General features: G+C 40.1%; 1 protein-coding gene across 2 annotated transcripts in view; it reads right to left on the reverse strand.

Moving 5' to 3' along the window:
• Positions 1 to 555: 555 nt before the first annotated feature.
• The window catches only part of PDLIM3 (PDZ and LIM domain 3), a 33,981-nt gene continuing 10,225 nt past the window's right edge, over positions 556 to 24,311 (reverse strand). The window contains exons 2-8 of one of the 2 annotated variants that reach the window (XM_032149044.2): positions 24,079 to 24,230; positions 22,417 to 22,501; positions 13,179 to 13,246; positions 7,228 to 7,491; positions 5,515 to 5,645; positions 3,501 to 3,612; positions 556 to 1,526 (exon numbers count right to left, since the gene is read on the reverse strand). In XM_032149044.2, coding sequence (XP_032004935.1) covers positions 1,337 to 1,526; positions 3,501 to 3,612; positions 5,515 to 5,645; positions 7,228 to 7,491; positions 13,179 to 13,246; positions 22,417 to 22,501; positions 24,079 to 24,230 — 1,002 coding nt within the window. In that variant the 3' untranslated portion in view covers positions 556 to 1,336. Of the gene's footprint in view, positions 1,527 to 3,500; positions 3,613 to 5,514; positions 5,646 to 7,227; positions 7,492 to 13,178; positions 13,247 to 13,613; positions 13,802 to 22,416; positions 22,502 to 24,078; positions 24,231 to 24,311 lie in introns of both variants that reach the window. The other variant, XM_032149043.2, reaches the window with a different exon arrangement.

Raw genomic sequence — 24,311 nt, forward strand, 5'->3', positions numbered from 1 at the left:
CTGAGGGTCCCCACCCTGCTGGTTCCTCATGGTTTGAACCTGAGGGGACAGTTTCAGAAGTTCCTGTATGTCCCCAGTGGGGGACATGGAAAGTAGGTGAGAGATGCAAGTCAGGGACATTGCCATGGGACGATGGCAGTGGGTGAGAGGCAAGGTAACGCCATGCAGAGCCTGCAAGGTAGGCTGCCTGCGCCAGGGCCGAGCAGAGTGCATGTCTCACACAGAGGATCCATGACTCCAGGAAAGCAGAGCTGAGAGTTTTGGAGGTGTTAGTGGAGGTGGGATTATTGCCTGGCCCTAACTATGTCAAGAAAACAGACCGCAGATCACAAGTGAAACCAAGGATTTCAACAGTGGATACAAGCAGGACCCCAGGAGACCAGCACCCCCTGCCTTCCTTAGGAAGTCCTCTAAATTGTTTCTTCCTGGAGATGCCATGTTGGGAAGAGGAGGAGGTGGTGAACCATTGAGCCTAAGAAACAGCAGTGATGGACTTTGAACATTCAATTCGACTGAATATTGATCTGAAAGAGATATTTAAATTGAAAGAGACTGTTCAAGCAAGTGAAACTTTTAATTTGAAAGAAACTGAACAACCTTTAAGTAGCAAATTTCAACGCTTCTCCTATCACCAAAAATTCTGTGCTCATAAGAAAGAGTAATGAGTTATAAAACCTGAAGAAGCCACATTTATCTTAAAATATTTGTTAGTGTACATGTTCAGATACTACTGGGTTCTCTCATTGAAATGTTGATTTTATTTGAATTCAATGAATGCCACTTCATTCGGTATTTTTTAAATCTTTTATGTATTTATTATGTTTGTTGCATCCAGTGGCATAATTGTTTGAATACAAAACTAAAGAAATTCAGGGAATTTCTCCCTAACATGCACTGTAATAGTTAAAACAGATACAGACAACTGCAGATTATGTTAGAATACAAGATTGTTATTTGGTATTTACCACAATTGCAAAATCAACTTCTCAAGGAAAGACAATTAGACTCCTTCAAATATCTTGATGTTTATGTGTTTGATGGCTGTAATATACATGTAAATTGCGGAGTATGACATACAAAAAATTATTGCTTTAAATACCATTATTGCTAGCCCCAAAGACAAAAAGAGTTGCAAAACATAGCTAAGTGTATGTTTTTTCACATAGCAGGCATTTGCCTCCCATTCTTTTTCCTCAATAAACAATAGGATAAAGGTCTAAAGGCTTGACTTTAGATTTGGAGTTGACAATCTGCACAATCCTTCTTCCCAAGGCCGTGAATGTCTTCTTGTGTAAGTGCGCGTGGGTGCGTGCGTGCGTGCCGCGCCTGCAGAGACTTAAGCTTTGGGATACAGAGTGACCGTGTCATAGCCCTCTGGGGGCTTCGTGCGGGCTCTTGCGTGGGTTTCGCAGTACAGCTCGCCTTCTATGAAGAAGTAGCCCTTTTGCTTGAGGTTGAGGTTGCAGTCAGCACACACGAAGCACTCAGGGTGCCGGTACTTATCCCGTGCCTTCACCACAGCACCGCTGTTGGGGAAGAAAACGAGCTCAAGTTAAGAAACCACAGAGCAAAAATATGAGACAAAGGAGAGAACCCAACAGGGAAGGCAGGTGTTCTGTATTTCAGTCAGGAAAGAATGGCCTCCAGCTGTGAAAGCAGGCACAGCCGTGAAGCTGTATGTAATTGTCATGGAGATCTAGGATATCCACAATAAACCATCCCATGTTTCTCTCTGATGTTGACGTGTGACTATTTTTCAGATTTTCAAACAAGTACTTTATAGAAAATTTGTAGGATCCTACTTCATGATCTTTCCCCATCGTTTCTTTGAAGCGGGAGACATGATGGGGACAAGACCAACCCCTCTGCAAAAGATTCTGCTTTTGATGCGGGTGGTTGTCTCCCCAATGGAGAGTCTCTCTGATTGCTTTCCGTCTGGTGGTCCAGCCTCTATTCAATGGAGCAAGAGAAAACAGATCAAAGACGGCCGGGCGCGGTGGCTCATGCCTGTAATCCCAGCACTTTGGGAGGCCAAGGCAGGCGGATCACAAGGTCAGGAGATCGAGTCCATCCTGGCTAACATGGTGAAACCCCATCTCTACTAAAAAAATACAAAAAAATTAGCCGGGCGTGGTGGCGGGTGCCTGTAGTCCCAGCTACTCAGGAGGCTGAGGCAGGAGAATGGTGTGAACCCGGGAGGCGGAGGTTGCAGTGAGCCGAGATTGTGCCACTGCACTCCAGCCTGGGCGACAGAGCCAGACTGTCTCAAAACAAAACAAAACAAAAAAACAAACAAACAGATAAAAGAGCAGAGATGGAATTCCTTTGGGGTGGGTGGACTGGCTTCTACTGTGAACAGTTTATTCCAACTTAGGCACAATGATTGCTTCTGGTAACGTCAGGCACTGTTGTATTTTACTGAGGGCCTCTCTGCTCCGAGCTCCCTGCCCTGCTTTGACCTTTTGGTCTCACGTTCCTCCTTTTGCCCTAACCAGACTTATCCCCCACTGCGCTCTTGGGATATATCCTGGCTAACCCGACAGAGGACACATCAGTGTGTGAGTTCATGGCAGGGGAATGGAATAAGGGAATGGGGACATGGCCACACGGCACGAATGCCGTGGAGATGTTAGAATTATCTTGGTTGACTTGATCCTGAACTAGCAAGTGTGGCTATTTAAACATAAGGTCCCTGCCGGGCACTGTGGCTCACACCTGTAATCCCAGCACTTTGGGAGGCCGAGGCGGGTGAATCACCTGAGGTCAGGAGTTTGAGACCAGCCTGGCCAACATGGTGAAACCCCCTCTCTACCAAAAATACAAAAATTAGCCAGGTGTGGTGGTAGGTCCCTGTAATCCCAGCTACTGGGGAGGCTGAGGCAGGAGAATCGCTTGAACCTGGGAGGCAGAGGTTGCAGTGAGCCAAGATTGCACCACTGCATTCCAGTCTGGGTGACAGAGCAAGGCTCTGTCTCTAAATAAATAAAAGTTCCCTTGTAATGGAAGCTGACAGTTTTTCAATATTTTGTTTCAACATTTGTGTAACTTACACTGGGTAAGGATAATGTATTTTAAGTAACATCCTCATGTTGCCTGTATTTGTTTCCCTGTGTTTATACAGAGGAGGATACTATGTATACTAAATGTATACATAGTTCATGTATGCATTTACTAAAGACTATACATTAACGGGGTGGGGGAGTTTAAAGTGAAGTCATGATTCTTAGACGTGACTTTTCAACATACATTTGGGGCACTTTTTTTTCATGAGACTCTCTCTGAAATTATAAGTCAAAATTGCTGATTCATATGATGTGACAATTTGGAGGTATATCTAAGGAGTGACAGTCACAATGTGCTAAATGTTGGGGACCTTACGTTTCAAGTTGATGAATAGAAATTTGGTTTTCATAGACGCCTTTAGTCTATAGTCTTAAAGTGGAAGAAATGAACTGTCGCCAAGCTGTATCATAAATTCCAGGGTTAAAAATGAAACTTACACTATGCCACTCCCACATTTGTCACAGAGCGGCATCCTCTGTGCCCCGCCTGAACCACCATGGACTTTCGTCACCGGAGCTCTCACACTCCGCGTTCCAGCCGGACGGTCATCTGAAAAACAAAGCGTTTCCATTTATGGCTAGGGAACAGCTGGCTGCAGCTTGTGCTTGGCTTCTATTTTAAAGTGTGCACTTTAACCTTAAGTTGCATCTGCACCCTCATTCCGAAAGGAGCAGGACTGATGCAATCATAAGGGACGCTGTTCTGAAATAGGGCATTACAGAATGGAATCAGTGAAAACATCTATTTTGTTGTTGTGGTTGGAGGAAACTGTTACAAAAACGCTCAAAGGAGCAGAGGGCATTATTATTTTTTACTGTGGCAGAATATACATAAAATTTACCATTTTCACCATGTTTAGGGGTGCAATTCAGTGAGATTAGGTACATTCAAAATGTTGTGCGAGCACTGTCAATATCCACCTCCAGAACTATTTGTTCACCTCACAGCAACTCTGTACCCAAGAAACAGTAACGCCCCGCGCTCCTGCTCAGAGCCCCTGGTAACTTCTGTTCTACGTTCTGTCTCTTGGATTTGCCTGTTCTGATCTCTCGAATAAATGGAATCATACAACATTTGCCTCTTTATGTCTGGCTTCTTTCACTTCACATAATGTTTTCAAAGTTCTTTCATGGTGCACTGTGTGTCAGAATTCAATTCCTTTGAAGACTGAATAATATTTCATTGTATGTGTATACTACATTTTGCTTATCCATTCATCAGTCAATGGACATTGGGTGTTTTCCCTCTTTGGGCAATTGTGAATAAGATAAATGCTGGCATACAGGCTGGGCGCGGTGGCTCACGCCTGTAATCCCAGCACTCTGGGAGGCGGAGGCGGGTGGATCACGAGGTTAGGAGTTTGAGACCAGCCTGGCCAAGAGATAAAACCCCGTCTCTACTAAAAATACAAAAATTAGCCAGGCGCGGTGGCGGGTGCCTGTAATCCCAGCTACTCGGGAGGCTGAGGCAGGAGAATTGCTTGAACCTGGGAGGCAGAGGTTGCAGTGAGCCAAGATCGTGCCACTCACTCTAGCCTGGGCAACAGAGCAAGACTCCATCTCAAAAAAAAAAAAAATCTGTTTGAGTCCCTGCTTTCAAGTGTTTTGGGGTATATTCGTAGGAGTGGGGTTGCTGGGTCACATGGTAATTCTGTGTTTAACTTTTTGAGGGGCTGCCATCCTCTCCCAGGGTTGCTCCATGTTACCTTCCCATCAGTAACACACAGGGTTCCCATTTCTCCATACCCTCACCAATACTTGTTATTCTCCATGTTTTCCACAGTAGCCATCCTAATGGGACATTTTGCATTTTTGTGTGGCTTTTAAAGGACAGTCTATATCTTTTGGGCATGGAGAAGCATAGGTCAGGGCAGGAGCCCTGAAGATGACAGGAGTGGGCTGGAGACCCAGGTCTGTGGTTCACTGGCTGTGTGGCCTTTCACAAGGCCACCTGCCCATCCCTCAGCCTCTCATTTGCTAAGTAGGGCAAATAATAGGCTCACCTCTCCAAGTTCCTGTGAGGATTACATGATACTATATGCAAAATACTTCGCACAGAACATGGAAGCACAGTAAGGGTTTTTAGAGCATTGTTAATTTTTGATGATGGTGATACTCCAGAGTGTGGGGGGGAGGCTGAGAAGTTTGACAACATTCATTTAAAATGCTATCTCATGATCTGTAAGCCGAGCTAGCCCTTGACTACCATTAATGCAATTTGTCTTTGGTGTCTTTTTGTGACTTCACTTGGTGGCTACTTGGACACGTCCTGGAATCTCCTTTTTAAAATGAGGCATCAGCCATATCCTATCCTTCTGAGCAAAAATTCATCTGGCTCCCAATGAAAACCAAGTTTTAAACTTTTGTTCCCAGTATGTTTGCTGTCCTCCCCATCCCGCCTGATGCGGTGGCCTCTATCAATACGTTTCAGCAGGTGTCAGCGGCTGCTCACCAGAGCCATCGTCCACCATTCCCTGGAGCACTCGGAAGGAGCCCGACTGGCGAGGCTGTGTGGGCTCATTCTGATTGTCGTGGAGCATCCGGTACACATCCGACTCGGGGGGCACCGAGGCCATGGGCTCGCTGAAACACAGGCATGGCGGGGAGCATCGTCAGGCGCTGGGAGGCACCAGACGTGCGAGAGGCCACAGACATCAATACTCAGCCATTACTCTGTGCACAGCCACTCCTGAACAGAGGTCTAGTATTTTCAAGTGAATCTCTAGTATAGTTAAAAGCATAATGTGAATTCACATGGCTGCCTTGGAAATGTCATTGAACAAGAAATCGGGGAGTCGCACCCACACTCCTCCACTTGGCAAAATACTTTGGAAGGAAACTAAAAGATAATTGTCAGGAAATAGTAATTAAGAAAAACAAGACTTGAGTCTGATGGATACATAATGATAGATGTGAACAAAATTAACTTTTCCCAGAGAAAAGGCAATATACACATGACAGAAAGTGCAGCAGTGAGCACTCAGATTATTCTCAGTCATCAAATTGTCAGTAAAATTCACATTCACTTTTGATATTAAACAAAAAGTATATGGTTTAATATGCTTTTAGTTTTAAGGCTAATTTGTTAACCCCTGGAAATAACAAGGGTATCATTTTACTTGTAAATTCTAGAAATTTAACCTCTCAGGGTTTGAAAGCCTGTAATGTAGAAACTTACATTTTTATATCTGCTATAATTGACTGCACTGTCTTTCAAAAATAGCCACATTAAAATTCATTTACCATAATGACAGCAGCTTTAACATGCTTTCTACAAATATATTCATAATGGACAATAAAGAATTTCATAATACTATATGTTAAGCACTAAATACTTTATTATTTTATATCATTTTATTGCATTATCTAGAAAACATACTATCTGTAATATTTTTATTCCCTATGTCATATTTGCAAATGGCTTTGAGATATCTTACACTACTATTAGTTCAATGTGTTCACCCGAAGAGATAGCTTTGGGATATCACTATTTAACACTCTTAAGCATTGTAATAATTTAATTTATAAATAGTGATTCTGTAATAGTGAAAGAATAAGATTTTATCCTATAATAAATCTTTTTAATCAAAATCTTTATGGCAAAAGCACTGTGAACAAATAGTTATAACAAAGAAGAAATTAGTCAAAAAGAGACCAGCAAAAATTAAATATCTACATTAACAGCCTGAGGGTATTCACCTAAAAACCTTTATGCACAATAAACATTGTAAATGGGTAAATAATGACCTCTCCACAAGCTGCTATCAGAACAGAGAAGAATCATCTCATAAAATTCCTCTAAACCTCCCACCTCCTTCCTAATTTTTGATCCCCAAAGGACAGACATAGGGTATACTAGATTATAAATAACTTTGAGAAGTATTACACCAGACATTTGTAAAGTGCATTGTAGCTTTCGAGAGACATATACATTTGGTCCTTACATGATTTCATTTTATTGCTATCTGACACATAAAGCTCTACAGATAATTCCTCAAATCACCTTTATCATCAAGCCCAGATATTTGCAGTAAATCCTTAGTATTTTAAAAAAGCTTTTCACATAGCTTTCTTTCCATTAAGACAATGTTAAAAGACACCAGTAAAGTTGACATTGCCCACGTGTTTAGTTAATATGCCCATGGTTCAAAGAGACTCATATTACCTCATCAAAGGTGTTTCCCCTAGGGCTGTTGAAACCTGACCCTGGAGTGTTTCCATAATATTGTCATCTGAGTACAACTGCATAGGTGTATTAAACTGAGCATGTACAATCTTCACACCAGGAAGTTCCATTTCCAAAGGAATGTTAGGGGCCAGCTTAGCCGCAACTTTCAAGTCACCTGGGCAAATGGTACTAACGGTACTGACAGAAGAAGGAGTGCTGCGTCCACTGCCACAGTCAATCCCGGAGGGAGTACTGCATCCACTGTGTTAATGACCACGTTACACAGAGATGGCACAGGGAGCCAGACAGTCCAGACAGAAGAACACAGAGAACACGTACAGAGAGGTTAAAAGGAATTGAAGACAAAAGTGAGAGGTGAATTACATCAAAATAAAACCAAATCTTGATTTGTCACTAGAATTTATTTAAAAAGGGAAGATGTTGAAAAATTCGTGATTGAAAAAAGTTTAATAAAATTAAAAGGTACAGGTGATACTGCATTTTTTGGCTCAGTTCTACTAGGCAATGTGTAAGTTGCGGGTTACATGTAGAAAAATTTGTATATGAAGTAAGTAGAAAAGATGCATCTATCCTTGCTTTTTAAAAATAGGCCAAAGACTTTAAAACTGGTCAATATCACAGACAAATGATGAAGGAAAATTACATTGGCTGGACATCCTTTTACCTTTCTGAAGTGCAACATTTAAAATTAAAGTTTTAATGAACACCGAATATGCAGCATGAAGATGCAATCACATATTTGGGCTCAACATTTCAAAATCAGAAGTATATTTCAGTAATAGAGTTGAACTTTAATTGAATAGTAATTGGTAACTTGTAGGTTTTATGGTACAGATGTTTTAAGGCTATCTTGTAAATATTTTGTTACTATTTTAACATTTTCTATTTTTACTCTTTAATTCTGTGAGGAGTACACTTTAAGACAATTGTTCAGTGGTTTAATACAAGCCCTAGAAAAAACCAATAAATGCTTATCACCTTGAAATTAATGATTAGAGGAGAAATAAGGTAGTGTTTCACTCTTTCGATGCTTATATTTCTTACATAGCTATTTTATGCACAGTTTCAGAAGCACACATCTATTCCCAGGCATATTTCCCTTTTCCTTCTAAAGATACATTTCAGGGACTAATTAAAACATCAAAGGCCAGTCATGCAAATCGAAGAACTAGGGAGATTTCACATTCTGTTTGGAAACTGGATAGGGGTCAGTTGACAACTGACATGCTAGTGACTAAAAAGTCCATTTTTCCACATGCATGAGAGATACCAAGAGATTTTTGTAAGAAAAGCATAGTCATTTAAGACAAAGCAAAAAGAAATATTAGTATTAATGTAAACATTTATCCTACTTTCCAGTTAGTGTTGCCATAAGCTCAAGACAGAGAATGGATGTATATGGTGTGTTTACCTCTAAGTCAAGACTGTCTCTGGTCTCAAGTGTAGCCCCATGTCTGCATTTACTCTCTAGAGGTATTAATGCTAACTTCAGCCCATATAAAGATAAGAAACCAGAAGGATATGGGGCAGTAACTTTTTCTGCTCCAGCAATGTTGCAGCCTGATTAGTCTGGAGAACTCATGTCACTAAATGGGTTTAAGTTTTTTTTTGTCTGTGTTATCCAGTTTACCTACCTACATAACCTAAACCAGACAGGGGAATACGAGCTTGCTCCTTCACTGCCTGCCTTTTGAGAACCTGTCGAAAACCTAATCTGTACATTGTTTAGATCACATACCAAAATGTCAAGTGGCCTATTCACCCTTTTTGTAGGGTCTATGGTGACTCTTGAAATGGACTTCAGCTGGTAAAAGAATATGAGTACATTTTCAGTTGTAGCACAGTTTAGTCAGGATCACATGGATTTAACCTGAATGTACTGAAGCTTATGAAATCAGTTTAGGGATTTGAAACACAGAGTTAAATCCTGGGAGACTTCGGCCTCCCAGTTAAGAACCTATTCAACAAGCATTTATAACTACTTTCACCCTACTGTGTGCCAGACATAGTGCCCGTACTGGGTAGATAAACTATGATCAATTTAGAACTTTTAGTTATGCCATGTTTTGTAGCGGCTATTAGTAATATTTTTCTGCTATAAAAGCCATGTATAACTTTTGACTCCTCCAAAACTTAACTACCAATAGCCTACTGTTGAATGGAAGTTTTACAGATAAAGTCTATTAACACACAAATAGACTACTATCTATGTGTATTTTATACATCCATGGCATATCTTTTTCTTAATTTTTTTTGATATTTCAAGGCTACCGTTAGTGACTTTTTTCAAATTGTTGCAAATCTCCAAAACTTTTTCCAACATATTTATTGGAAAAAAATCCCCATATAAGTGAACTTGCACAGTTCAAACCCGTGTTCTCAGGGTCAACAGTATATGCATATTTGTGCACTATGTAATTTTAGTTAAACATGCATTCCCAGTTCCTTTATCAGTCAGGCCCATGTCTATTAAATACATGAGAAATGAACCCTAAGCAATAAGGATGAACTTTTAGAAATTTCTGGGCCAATTTAAAAAGATCTTTTAAACTGATCCTTTAAGTAAACAAGTTTTCATGGATTCCAGTCGCTGTGGGTATCACTGGGGATAGCATCATGGGTCACCACGACCTGTTCCTGATGACCAGGAAAGGTAGCTGCTAATGAGATTTTCTGAGGTTGACCTAGTGACTTGGCAAGGCCACTTGTGAGGTTGACAACACACTCAACTACTTCATGCCCACATATGTCATTTGACAGATTGCTAATTTCTCTGGGGTGTGTACACACATTTTGGGGCATACTTCTGGAAGCAACTTGTCCAAAAACCACTCATAGGATTGTATTTTATCATTTGGATCTAAAATACCTTACATATGTATTTAATTGTAGCTTTAGCCTTAAAAATTTTACATATTTGCATATGAAAACACCAGTCTTTTAGAAGGCTTGTTATGATGAAATAATCAAAAGAACTATAGCTAACGGTAAAACCCCAGCGAAATTATGCTGTTAACAATTTAGCATGTCCAACTTACTTTTTTTTTTTTTTTGAGACAGAGTCTCACTCTTACCCAGCTGGAGCGCAGTGGCGCAATCTTGGCTCAACCGCAACCTCTGCCTCCGGCTTCAAGTGATTCTCATGCCTCGGTCTCCTGAGTAGCTGGGATTACAGGCGTGCACCACCATGCCCAGCTAATTTTTCTATTTTTAGTAGAGATGGGGTTCATCACATTGGCCAGGCTGGTCTCAAACTCCTGACCTCAGGTGATCTGCTCACCTGGGCCTCCCAAAGTTCTGGGACTACAAGTGTGAGCCACCACACCCAGCACTAGCATGTCCAACTTACTTTTGATTAAAGAAGTTCATTAACAGTGTAGTTATAGGGTGACTATAGTTAACAAGAATTATTTGTATATTTCAAAATAACTAGAGGAGTGGATGTGGAATGTTCCCAAGCACAAAGAAAGTGACTGCTCGAGGTGATGGATACCCCAATTATCCTGATTTGATCATTATACATTGTATGCATCTATCAAAACAGTACACGTACCCCATAAACATGTACAAGTAGTATGCACCTGAAAAAAACTACATTTGTTTTAAAAGTTAAAAACAAATATAGCTGTAGGTTGGTATGCAGCCACTCACAATTCCACCTTGATGAAGAATATTTTGGTGGGAACAAAAAATTCAGAAGTTACAGCAAATAGTAAGGAGGGACAGGAAGAGAAGAAGGACGTTGGGGGCACTCTTATAATTTTTTTTTTTTTTGAAATGGAGTCTCACACTTGTTGCAGTGGCGTGATCTCAGCTCACTACAACCTCCGCCTCCCAGGCTCAAGTGATTCTCCTGCCTCAGCCTCCCGAGTAGCTGGGATTACAGGCACCCGCCACCATGCCCAGCTAATTTTTTGTATTTTTAGTAGACATGGGGTTACACCATGTTGGCCAGGGTGGTCTCAGACTCCTGACCTTGTGATTCACCCACCTCTGTCTCCCAAAGTGCTGGGATTACAGGCGTGAGCCACCGCACCAGGCCTTATAATTCTTTAAGATTTGTGCACTGGCATCTGTTTTTTAAGCAAACCCTCTCATTTCTGTTTCTCTCCTTCTCTCTTCCAAATTCAGCTATATTAAAAGGTGTTATCTTCAAATAACAACATTATGAGTGGCTTGTCATTATCCCTATGTTAAAGTTAAAATGAAAATTTTTTTAAAAGGCAATTATATACCTAGGATTCTCTGACTTTCCTGACTTTTATAAAATTAAATGTTACAGGTTTTTAGTAAAGGCAGGATATGTGTTACTCTAACGTATCACTTTATTCAAGCCTTCTGAAGCCCCAGAGCTTGTGTGAGTGGACTCAGTCACACTAACCTGAAAAGAATGCAAGTGATTAATTTTACTATGCTTCTTTGGGAAGTTGTATGTATTCAACAGTAAAATATCACATCCTTTTAACTTTAAATCCAGTGTTTTGTTATTGGGGTTGGGTTGGGGTGGGGAAGCTGTTGAAAGTGGAGAAACGGAAAAGATGCCGATGAGAACAGAGTAGGAACAAGGGAACACACAGAGAGAAGCAGGAGAGGACACAGAGCTGCCAGCATCGGGAGCGAGGCGGCTCTGGACTCTTCTTGCCACTCGCTTGGGAAGTGCTGTGCACCCTCAGGATTTGATTCCTTTATCCAGTGAGCATTTATTGGGCGTTTATTTGGTCTGTTTGTAGATGGTCGCTTATCGAGCATTTATTCTGCCTCCTTTCTAGGTGCTGGGGGTATAATGTTGAGCCAGTCAGACCAGGCCCCTGCAGACACTGAGCTCACGTTCTAGTGGGGGAAGATGTGTTTGCTCATGTTGCCTTCTTAACGCCTTTCTCCTGCTCCTCCGGCCCAGGGCTCCTTTCTGGATCTGATACCACAAGAATTGTCTGGCACATTTTGAGACACTCACCTGGCTCTGCCTGTAGCTTACTGAAAGGTCTGGACATGGAAACCATACATAAGGGATGACCCACTATCCACAGCTTATGACAGGAGTCATAAGCTCGGGTGTCTAGAGGGGCCAGGAGGTCACACAGGTGTGAAAATGGGCCACGTCTCACACACTTAAGAGTGATGTGCATATTTTCACAAGATGGTGAGTTTAAATGTTCTGTCTAAAGGCACTTAAATTCTTTTTTTTAAAAAAACAAAAGAGTTAAATAAAACATGCCGTGAAATAAATCCACCTATGGGCCACCAGTTTGCAAGAGCTGTGGTAAATCATATTCAATGTTCCTGTCGGAATCAATCCGGTCTAACCACCAGCTTCCTTCCTGTGGGCTGCCTGGCTTAGCTGAGGTCAGAAGGATGGAACTGAGGTTTCCTGAAGTCACTGTTTCCTGATTTGGCAATACAGGGCATTATTTTCCTTCCCCTTAGGTTGGAGTTCAATTTCTAGAGAAGATATTTGAAAAGGATGATCTGAAGATGAGCAGTTTCTCTACTGAGAGACGAGAAGGAAGAGCTTGCTCCTTATCATTCTGGCTTGTTCATCTGATTCCTTGCTCCTAACTGGGGCTGGTTTCCATGCTTGCTTCTGCTGGCGGGGCTTTCCTGACCTGGGATAGACATACTGACTGCCCGACTCAAAGGTCACAGTGTTCTGGATGGGATCCCCAGAGCCTCAGGGGTGTTCGCTATAAATACATGTGGTGATTGCATACAATTTCACAGCTCTGTCATCTTGTCAATATTTACTCTTGGAAATGAAAGTTATTTGGCTTCTGTTCTCTGCCAAGTGAGTTTGTTTCTTTTTGCTTTTGAAATAAGCTTCGCAATGAGAAAAGCCACTCCAAACATCTACAAGTTACTTTTCTTGATGATTAGTAAGAACTTATTTACGAAGCATGCACTGCAAACTTCACAATCTCAGAGCTTATGACCTGCTTCGGCCCGGGATTATGAAAGGTTTGGGCCGAATATTGTGCTTGTGTTCAAAGTAGTTCACATCCTGTAAAAACAAAGCGTTAAAAAGGCCCCTCAGTGGAAGACGAATACTTTTTCAGATAAGATTAAATGAATGATAATTGTACAGAGAGGATTATTTACCACCAACTATTGTCATAACTAAGAAAGGTGATGACGGAACCAGGACGATCTCTTCTTTTCAGCCATCTATCCACTAAACGGTCAGGCACTGGCGGATTGGACCCCACAACAATTAGAAACATGTTTTAGATGCTTGTCTTTAAAAGAGAAATCTGATAGGGCCTTCAGGAAAGTCAAAATAAAACAGCAAGAGCTGGACTTTTGAAAAGAAAAGAAACCATACTATCACTGTTAGGTACACTGTGGCCAGAACAGAGTCGGATACTTACTTTTGAGGCGAGCTAGGAATGAGACCCCGCAGCTGTCCGTGAAGCGCATCTTGTATATTGCTAGTTGAATAGAGCCCAATTGGTGAGTTATAGGAAGCGCTCACTACCTGTCTTTTGTCATCAATGTTTGCAGCTGCAACAAAAGGCTGGGCCCTTCTGTTGTGCACGGTACCAATGGGTTTGAATTCCTGTACAATGGCAGACAAAATACACAGAGCCACACAGCGCACAAGAAAGCCATTAGTGAGCGAAACCAACAGCATCACTATTGTTAATAAAGGCATCTTTACCCACGACGAGACTGAAGGAAAGATTAGAGGAGGAGTTAGCCATAAACTTTTCCATGGTTTTCTCAGAGCTTTACATGTGCTATATTCACCGACCAAATGTTAAGGTGAAAAGGAACTGACCTTATTTAAAATATTATAAAGAAATTTAAACATTGCACCTCTTATCTGCCCCTGACTTCTTCATCTATAGCTTTAAGAAATTCTAATGACTCGTTTGAATACAGACATTTTGTGTCAGAAATGGGATTTTTGGCTTGAAAAATATACTTAACATTTTCTCAAGTAGAATTTACATATGGTTTCTCTTCTATTGATATATTGATAAACCTTCCCCCATTTTGAGACATGAGGGAACAAAACAAGGAGAATGGGCATTTATGAATAATTAACTACACTGAATCATTTAAACTAAGCCAGGTAAAAACTCGTTTTTAAAAACACCTTTAAAAACAAAGTTCTTCACTTGGATTAAGCTATAATCTTAATTTTAGAAAAAGCAACTGAAAGACTCTTTTTATGAAAGCAGGAATAACATACACAACCCCCCCTTTTACACTGTGATGATTTCATGTTGTGTGTTTGAAGACCTCTTCATGTTTACTCTAGTCCCCAAAAGACTAAAGTCAGTAATTCAGAGACAGAAAATGTGTGTGATTCACAGGAGGATTTTCACTTTATTCCTTGGGGAAAGGACCAAACGGCAGAGTCCTCGACCCTGAGTTTGAAACATGTCTGAATGATCTAAAATCCTATATATTTTTTTAATATGGGAATCATGTTTTCCAGTTTTTGTACAGATTTATAATTTTGTAAAGCCTTTAAAACTTTTTTCTTCTAAGCAACAGAAGAAAACCAGAAGAGAATGCTCAATTACAGGTCAGCTGATTTCTCTTTCCAAATCTTTTTAAAAAATATTTATTTATTTTTGAGACAGAGTTTCACTCTTGTTGCCCAGGCTGGAGTGCAATGGCACAATCTTGGCTCACTCAAACCTCTGCCTCCCTGGTTCAGGCGATTCTCCTGCCTCAGTAGCTGGGATTACAGGTGTGCACCACCACACCCAGCTAATTTTTGTATTTTTAGTAGAGACAGGGTTTCACCGTGTTGGCCCAGCTGGTCTCGAACTCCTGACCTCAGGTGATCCACTCTCCTTGGCCTCCCAGAGTGCTGGGATTATAGGCACGAGCCACCGCGCCCAGCCCCAAATCTTTCTATTTGGCAGAATTAGTAAGATAAATCTTTCTAACACTATTTTCCTTTACACATTCACATCAACTTCACTTACTTTCGTGAATGTGGCACCAGTGTTCCAGATTTGAAATAGTACAAACATATATAATTATTTGAAATAATACTGGAAAGCGATTATTGTCTTTAAAACATTAAAAGATCCTGTAATATTTAGTTTTCTCCTTTTCATTTCAGGTAAGTTGTGGGTTATGCTTTTCTGTTAGAAAATAGACTGTCAAAAACCAAAAGAAGAAAAAGAAGCAGGAGGAAAGAAGAGAGAGTGTCTCTCTTCCCTCGGTGTAAGACCAGAGTTTTTCATCGAAGATTCTTGTGCCTGAGAATAGGAACAACTTCCTGTAGGGACCCCAGCTACAAAACGCTTTCTTTCAGTTCTTCTGAGTATACTCCTTCTTCTACTATCTAGGCCTATTGGCAAAGCTCACTTAAAAAAGCAAAAATTATGCTAGGGCAATGGGGTGCAGCTTCAAATCCTAGCCTAGGAGTCTTTGACTCCACCTGCCCCAAATCTCAGGGGACCTGAGAATCTGTGATGGGGTAAAGAAAAGCTTTTCTCTCACCAACCTTGGACAGCATATTTTAACAGCCTCCTGAACCCAAAAAGAAGGTCTGAGTTGAATTCCATTTAGTCTATGATTTTGTAGTGTGATTGAGTTGGCTGATATCTTGTTCACTTAACTTTTTTCCTTCATAGTAATGGCTCACAGCCAAGAAGTTGATTAACATTATTGTAGCTGCTCTTAGGTAGAATGACCCAAACCATCAAATGTAGCTTTAGAAAAATGCCTAATCCTAGAGCCTGTGAAAATGTGTGTAGCTAAACATTTATAAATGGTGCAATCTAATTGTTTTAGCTGATTTATTAGTGAATTTGGATTGGCTGAGTTTTGTGATTAACCAGTATAATTAGCCATTATTATGGCATGAAGAACTAGAAATAATTGTAAGTAATGACAATGGCCATGATTCAAGCCTTTTTGATATGAGAGAAGACAGCACACTAATTGCCTAACTGCCTAGTTTAGTTTTGGTGGATTATAAGTCTCTTGGGCTAATTAAAGAATCAGGCAGTACTGAATGACTTAAGTTTTGTGGAGCTTAGCTTTTTTTTTTTTTTTTTTAAAGAAAGTAAGGCCTGCCTTAAAGTCTTGGTAAATAGAATTGAATTAATAAAAACTAACATAATATAATGGCTTTATGGAAAATACCTCTGCCCTTATTTCTTCTTAGCCTTAAGATGATAAATAAATATAGGTAATGTTGTCCTATAAATAAGGCAACTTCTCTGAAAATATTTGTGCATTAATAATCTCTAGCAGAATTTCTAAATAGCAGCATGTAAGTTAATCAGCTCCAAGCAATTTCTTTGCAATTTTTGGTTTTGATTATACATATATTGCAAAGACCACAAATGTGTAATTTGTTAAAAAAAAACCAACCACCTCTATTTTACATTCAGATCATAAAAGGAAGTGTTTCTAATACAGGCTGCAAACATTTTTATTTAGGCTTTGCAAAGCATTAGTTTATGGGCTTTTAGAGTCATTCCAAAAGCACAATGAAGTGTATACACCAAAGGTTAACAAGAAATTTAAGTGGGGCACTGAGAGGCAACATTCTACCCAAGGCTTACATCACTGTTGATGGTCAAATGTAATCAAAAGACAAAACCAATTAGAAGTCCGCTGTTCCACTTTAATTCATTTTTATTTTTCCTGGAAAAGTCGCAAGTAACTGAAAATGCCAGTTAAAAAAGTGTATACAACAGTTACTATAGTCCAGCTCTTGTGTTTATTCTATCTAGACAAAACCACCCAAATAATTCTTATTTCTTAGGAATTCAATATGTAATTATTCCCTTAATGGATACATTTAAAATTTTTATTTTAAATGTTAGAGACTTATATTAAGGAACAACATTTTGAATTAATGGAATGCTAGAGCTGCCCCAGTGAAAGCTAAGTAACTTGACAGAACTCTGCTGATGTTAAGAGGATCCAGCCATGGACAGCAGTCTCCCATGTCCTTGGAATGACCTCAGACATGACAGCAAAGGCTTCACCTTTCAACTTCTTACTTGGAGACTGCTCACAGATAAAGATTCAGATAATCTTTACAATTCCGAACCATCTCCAACAGAAACAGTATGTTTGATTTATAGATATACACACATATATGAATATATACACATATATATTTATATACAGTATGTATACATATGTATATATAAAATCAATTCATATATATATGAAAAAATGGTGGTTATATAAGAGAAACAAACTCTATGAAGTGATCTTATATTTGATCAAGCCATGATGAAGAAATTATATTTCATCATGTTTGAAATTTAGAATCACTTCCTCCTCATACTCACCCCTCAAATGAACACTAAAGTCACCCTTATTATCATTGTTTCTCCAGTGAGCAGTTTCAAGTGTTTCCCGTCTCTCACCGGGAAGAGTTTGAGGAAATGGTGATTATGAAAGCTTGTTTTATATGGGCTGCCTTCCAGTTACCAAAACACTTTTTATTTATGAAAATAAAAATGACTTTATCCCACACTCTTCCTGACTGTGTATGTAAACTCTATTATCTTCTCCGGCAAGGATGCAATCCTTTTTATGGAAATGGAGACAGCTTTCTTCTTATTTAGATAAGAACCATTTTTGTTTCTGAAAAGCATCTTTCTTGTATCGTGATAGGCACAGTATACCTTTGAGTTGTTCCACTAACATTAAGCAAATATGAGGGTTATGGTTTGAGAATGTAAGCTTTGAAAAAGGACAAAGAGCTTCATTAACATACTCTTAGTCAAGAGCAACACTTCACACTAAAAAACGGACCATTTTGTCTATTTTTGTACAGAAAAAATAGATTGTGTTCAGGATCGCGTGGAAGGCATTTATTCAGGTGCTGGGAGTTGATCTAAACAACACCTAACGTGCCCTTTAAGCCTGAGATTCAAGTCTAAACTCACAGAAACAAAATTTAGCTATTTGATGATTGCATGGAAAAATTATTATTATTATTTTTTTGAGATGGAGTCTTACTCTGTCGCCCAGGCTGGAGTGCAGTGGTGCGATCTTGGCTCACTGCAACCTCCATCTCTTGGGTTCAAGCGATTCTCCTGCCTCAGCCTCCCCAGTAGCTGGGACCACAGGCGTGTGCCACCACATCTGGCTAATTTTTTGTATTTCTAGTAGAGACAGGGTTTCACCATGTTGGCCAGGCTGATCTCAAACTCCTGACCTCAGGTAATCTACCTGCCTCGGCCTCCCGAAGTGCTGGGACTACAGGTGTGAGCCACCATGCCCGGCCACATTTTAAAAATCTAGATACTAAAATTTCGTATCAACTATTCCTATAACCATATAAGAAAATGTCTCCTTAGCTTAAACCTATTCACAGGGAAAAAAAAAACCCACAAATAAACATACTAACATTTAATATCTGTGGCTGGGCTTGGATGGTAGAATATAGTTTTTTCCCCAACAAATAAGTGAGAAAGTGTATTTTATTCCAATGTCAAACGTCACATAACTTACAATAAAAGTTTGACTTGGGTTGAGAAATAAAAACTCAAATTTCATATTGCTCCATGGCCTTTTGCTATTCATCTGCAATGACATCTTGAAGCATGATATATTAATGGCATTTGTTTCTCTAACTGACACATATTTGCTGTCCAGAAGATCGCTCTATTTGCACAGTTGTCATTTTGATAAAAAAGAAAAAGACATCTTTTTTTGCATAGCTTTGTATTACTTAGAAAAACTCTACTAAAAAATACAAAAAATTAGCCGGGCGTGGTGGCGGGCGCCTGTAGTCCCAGCTACTCGGAGAGGCTGAGGCAGGAGAATGGCGTGAACCCGGGAGGCGGAGCTTGCAGTGAGCCGAGATTGAGCCACTGCACTCCAGCCTGGGCGACAGAGCGAGACTCCGTCTCAAAAAAAAAAAAAAGAAAAACAAAAAACCCTATAACCATAGCTTAGCTTTTCTCTAGTCTCAGTCCACAAGTGAAACTCACTGTTCGACTTTTATCAGCACGTTTTGTTCTGGTTTACGCTAAAGGATTTTTGGATAGCAGGAGATACACTGCAATTTAGTTATTTTTGTGTAGGGAACGTCTGTTCTGAAGTACAAAGTTACATAAACTGGCCGTGCAGAAATCTGGCCTGAGAGTCTCATAAGGAGTAGAAATCCTCTGGTTCATTAGTAGAACTGAATAGTTCTTATCTTGGGGCATTTCAAACACTGGCCTCTTGGAGAGGATGTCAGTAAGAATTAGTCATGACGCAAAGTAATGGAACGTTTAAAGGCTCCATCTGACTGGCTGCTATAGCCCTTAACCTAATCTTAACCTTTAAAAAAAAAAAATTTAATCTCCTTTTTCTCATTTGTAGTATTACAACTATTCATATTTTCTAACCCCCAAATGTAGGGCATAAGGGCTAATACATGCTTGACAAGAGGTCAGAGTAGTTAAAATTGGGATTATGCCTTAAAATCCCATCCTTAGAATAACCATAGTCATAAATTAATACTCATAGACTTGCAAAAGAAGCCTCTGCTAGAGCTACAACTTGGAAAATTACCCTTAAACTCCAATTCTGGAGAGACGTTAGCAAAACGCAGGCTCCCATCCTGGTCTAAACTCACTGTGCTTAGTAAATACTTGCTGAATTACCTTACATGCTGGGGTGAGGGATGCAACCATGATGAAGGATCTCTGGGGATTTGGTACTTTGGTCAGATCTGTCTAGTTGGCCTCATTTCTTGCATCTCATATTAATGAAACTGGGTTTAAAAATTAGGAGAAATTCTTGCATGGAAAAATAATTTGCAAAGGATGCAGTGCAATATTGGATGTGTGCTGTGTAGGGAAAAGGAAACGCAGAGTCCCAACTGGTTGGTCCTGGTAATGATAAGAGGCTGAGTGGTCCATAAATGCATGTATATTGACTTTAATTTTTAAAAGCACCATATAGTCTCTTTTTCTCATGTGTCACCTCCAGGTGATAAATTGATGAGGGTGGGAGGAAGCAGGCCAGCCTGGGCATCTCTGCAAAAGGCTAGATACAAGTGAGAACTCTACCTCAAGAACTTTCTTTTTTTTTTCCACTCTTTTCTTTTAGCAAAGAAAATGTTGACTAGAGGTGTCATTATTCACCAGCCCACCTAGTATGTCAGGGGGAGTCACCATCAGCATTCAGATCCCTTCTCATTATATTTTTTATCTGTGCCATCCATTTTCTTTTGCTCACTTACCCCAAAGAGCAGAAAGTCTTACCTAGCCTAAGTATCCCACTCAACTTAATTTTCTTCTTTTTTTTTTTTTTTTGAGACAGGGTCTTGTTCTGTCACCCAAGCTGGAGTGCAGTGGTGCAATCACAGCTCACTGTAGCCTCGACCTCCTAGGCTCAAGCACTCCTACTTTTTCAGCCTCCTGTGTAGCTGGGACTTACAGGTGTGTACCACCACGCCCTGGTTAATTTTTAAAATTTATAGAAATGGGGTCTCACCATGTTGCCCAGGCTGGTCTCAAACTCCAGGGCTCAAGCAATCTTTTTGCCTCTGCCTCCCAAAGGATTATAGGTGTGAGTCAATGCGCCTGGCCCCACTCAACTTTCAAGATTACTTTCCATGCAACAGCTGAGAGTGATGGCAGAAGACCATTTTGAGAACTGGCTCCCAGGACAGGTCTTGGCAATGTTAGAAAACGCACAGCTCATTTTTAGGCCCTCCAGTTCCTTTCATCCATTTGTCAGCTATTTATTGAGCTGGGGGGACTCAGAGGGAAGACAACAGCCTCAAGGTTCCTGCCTTAATGAATATATTCTCTGTCCTGCTCACTCCTTTTGGGGCTTATTTTCTCTTACTTTTGCTTTTATTGGATTTTAGATTCAGACTGCACCTTCCCTTTAGTCAAAACTCTAGGACAACAATCTAATAAACTCATTTCCTCTAAAGATTACCTTACTCAGGATCCTTCTTCTCCTGGAGAGATTATATTTTAACTGAAAATAAAGCTTTGATCCATTTGTCATGACCCTTGTAATAACAATGAAGAAGGCATTCCTAGCCTGTAGGATGTCCTATCACGTAGGCAGCTAACTATCTCACCAGCAAGAAAGGCCAGGAGACTTTCGGATTGCAGCCTGGGGTGGGGGTAACGTACTGATAATAAGGAAAGCTACCACTTATTTGAGTATTTCTATGAATAACTCAATATGCCAACTTCTTTGCTTGTATTATTTTATTCTAATTTTTGAGAAGCCCTAGGAGATACAGGTACTGATGTTATTCAACATCTTTTCACAAAAGAAATCAGAGGTTTATGGAGACAAGTGGAAAACTTGAAGGACAAATTCAGGAGTTGATTTTCTTGAAAGGGGAAACACTGCTAAACATAAACTACAAATATGTTTTCAGTTCCCTTTCATCAGTTATATAGAAAAACTACATGCTGGGAATATCTCATCGGTTTAGCAGGAACATGTGTTTCAAAAGGGATGGTAAGTTTACGTATCTGTATCTCTAAACCTTTAGAGCTTCTATGTAGAGGTCATAAAATGCTTTTCTTAATTAGATTTCTCAGTACATCACAATCAAGATTTGATTTAATTTCAGGTTTTTTTGGACCTTTTGAAAGTAGACATAGATAATCATCAGATGATTAATTTAGTTTATTACAGTTGCCTCCAGAGAAAATCCTTTATCTTTTACAATTCAGCTGTAATGGCAGAATATCACCATGATCACACTAGGCAACACTCTTTTATCAGAGTAAATTTAATTATAGAATCCCAGAAATGAGAATTAAAGAAAAATGTAAAATGAGATCTGGGTGAAGACCTCGAAGGATTGAAATTCACAGTAACAGTAGATTGGAGACACCTGTTTCAAATGGTAGCCCTTATTTTTGCCTTGTTTTAACAACTTAAACTCCTTAGATTACCTCACGGTCATTTCACAGAAGTCCATCCTAAGAAATGAAAAAATAATAAGTGGACTCTGTAGATTAAGCCAAATTCTTTCTGATGGGAGCATATTTTGACTTTCAACAAGATGTTCACATAGGAACACTTCTTTTTCTTGATGTAAGAAAACACAGATAATATAAATTAATCTTGGAGAGGAATGACAGACAACAGCTTTATAGGTGGCTTGTTCCAATTTTTCTATTTGTCCCTTCCTCGCCTTGGAAGGCATCCCCATGATTTAAAAGGAAATACAATGTGTATCATTTGCTCTAAAATTCATACCTGTGGTTCTGATTCTAAGTTGATTTTGAAAGGATGGGCTTTCCCATCTTCAGATACTTGTGGAGACCATAAGCGAGTTTCTCCCCTGGAAATAAAATAAAATTTGTAAACTTCAAATTCTAATGGTACTTTCAGTTTTAGTATACTTTAATTTCCCGTTATGTTTGTGAAAATACTAGCAACCCTCACTAACTTATGCAAAAACAATTTTTTTTTTTTTGCTGATTATTCTGTATTTTCCCATATAATTAGTCTTTCTCTCTCTCTCTCTCTCTCTTTTTTTTTTTTTTTAAGATGTTGTCCCTCTGTTACCCAGGCTGGAGTGCAGTGGTGAAATCTTGACTCACTGCAACCTCCTCCTCCTGGGTCCAAGCGATTCTCCTCCCTCAGCTTCCCAAGTAGCTGGGATTACAGGTGCCCACCACCATGCCTGGCTAATTTTTGTATTTTTAGTAGAGACGGGGTTTCACCAGTTGGCCAGGCTGGTCTTGAATTCTGGACCTCAATTGATCCACCCAGTTTGGCCTCCCAAAGTGCTAGGATTACAGGCATGAGCCACCACACCCGGCCAAAGTCTTATATTTTTAATGTCCTTTTGGGGACTGCAGACTAGATAAAAATTGCCTGGAGTACACTGTGCAGTTTCTGGAGAAAGGAGGCCTGCAAGGCCCGTGGGAAACAGGAGAGGGAGACTCTGCAGGCACACTCTGCCGATGACCACCAGGCAAGCTCCCTAGACCTCCATACTTCCCTCCAGTCCTACTGAGGCCACTGCAGAAGACAGTGAGTGATCTGCCAGGTGGATTTGTTACTGGCATCAAGGAAATGTGCTTTGTCCAACCCTTCTCATGCATCTGCCAGGGACCTAGTGGCTCCTAAAGGACTGTGTGCTCGGCATGAACACAGGTTATGCATAGAGAGTGAAAGAATCTATTTGACACCATGAAACAGCAGATTGGTGGATTGATTGATCCTTCTGTAGCACAGCAGGGAAAGCTGCGAGTACAATCAAAACAGGATAAACACACACTAACAACCACTATAACACATTATTATTATCATGGTTGAGTTTTGGACCAGGGATCTGATGGCAAGAGATCAGGCTCAATTTCTTAGTGTATTTGGGGGGTGGGGTCAGAAACGTCTCAGTATTTCACATGCCCACGTGCATATGAACTCTCACACCTGTAACATTCTTCTGGGCTGAATTCTGTACAAAACAGCCAATGGCAGACAGGATATTAGCAACCAGTTTTTAATATAATTACAGTCGGGCAAGTCAAGAGATTCTTCAAGGGGAATCTCTCCATTCCATTCCATTCTCTACCACACTGAGAACAGGGATATAACTAGTTGTGTTGTTCAGTGTTTATGTGGCCAATAGTTCTATTTTCATAGTTAATTAACTGGGTTATTACTGGAACAAATTCTTTTAGCCTCTTTTATTATTCTAACATTCCAGAGAATCCTTTTTAGAAATGATTTGTCAACAACTGCTAGATTGACTGACTTTAGTAAAGAATTAAGTAGCTGATATATAAAAAGTCAGCCAAAATACTAGGTCTGTGGCACTCCTTGCTGGGAGGATGAAGTTATTTATAGTTCTGGTTCAGGTTCTCCTGCAAAACAGATCAGATTTAAGCACCATTAGTTAAGAAGCACCTGTCAATTTTGAGACACAGCTGGTGAGCTGCTGCTTTAATCCTGTCCTGCGCATCAGCATGAGTCATGGACTCTGTCCCAAAGCCGTCAATAGCTAGGATGACATCTCCAGGACACAGGTTGGCAGCTGCCGCCTTGCTTCCTGGTGTAATCTGGAAGAAATCATGGCACTATGTAAAAACCAACATCCCACAATATCTTGAGTTTTGTGCCTGACATTTGTATTTCAGCCT

The sequence above is a fragment of the Hylobates moloch genome, unplaced genomic scaffold (genome assembly GCF_009828535.3).
Source record: "Hylobates moloch isolate HMO894 unplaced genomic scaffold, HMol_V3 SCAFFOLD_3, whole genome shotgun sequence".
In the NCBI taxonomy this organism is placed as follows: Eukaryota; Metazoa; Chordata; class Mammalia; order Primates; family Hylobatidae; genus Hylobates; species Hylobates moloch.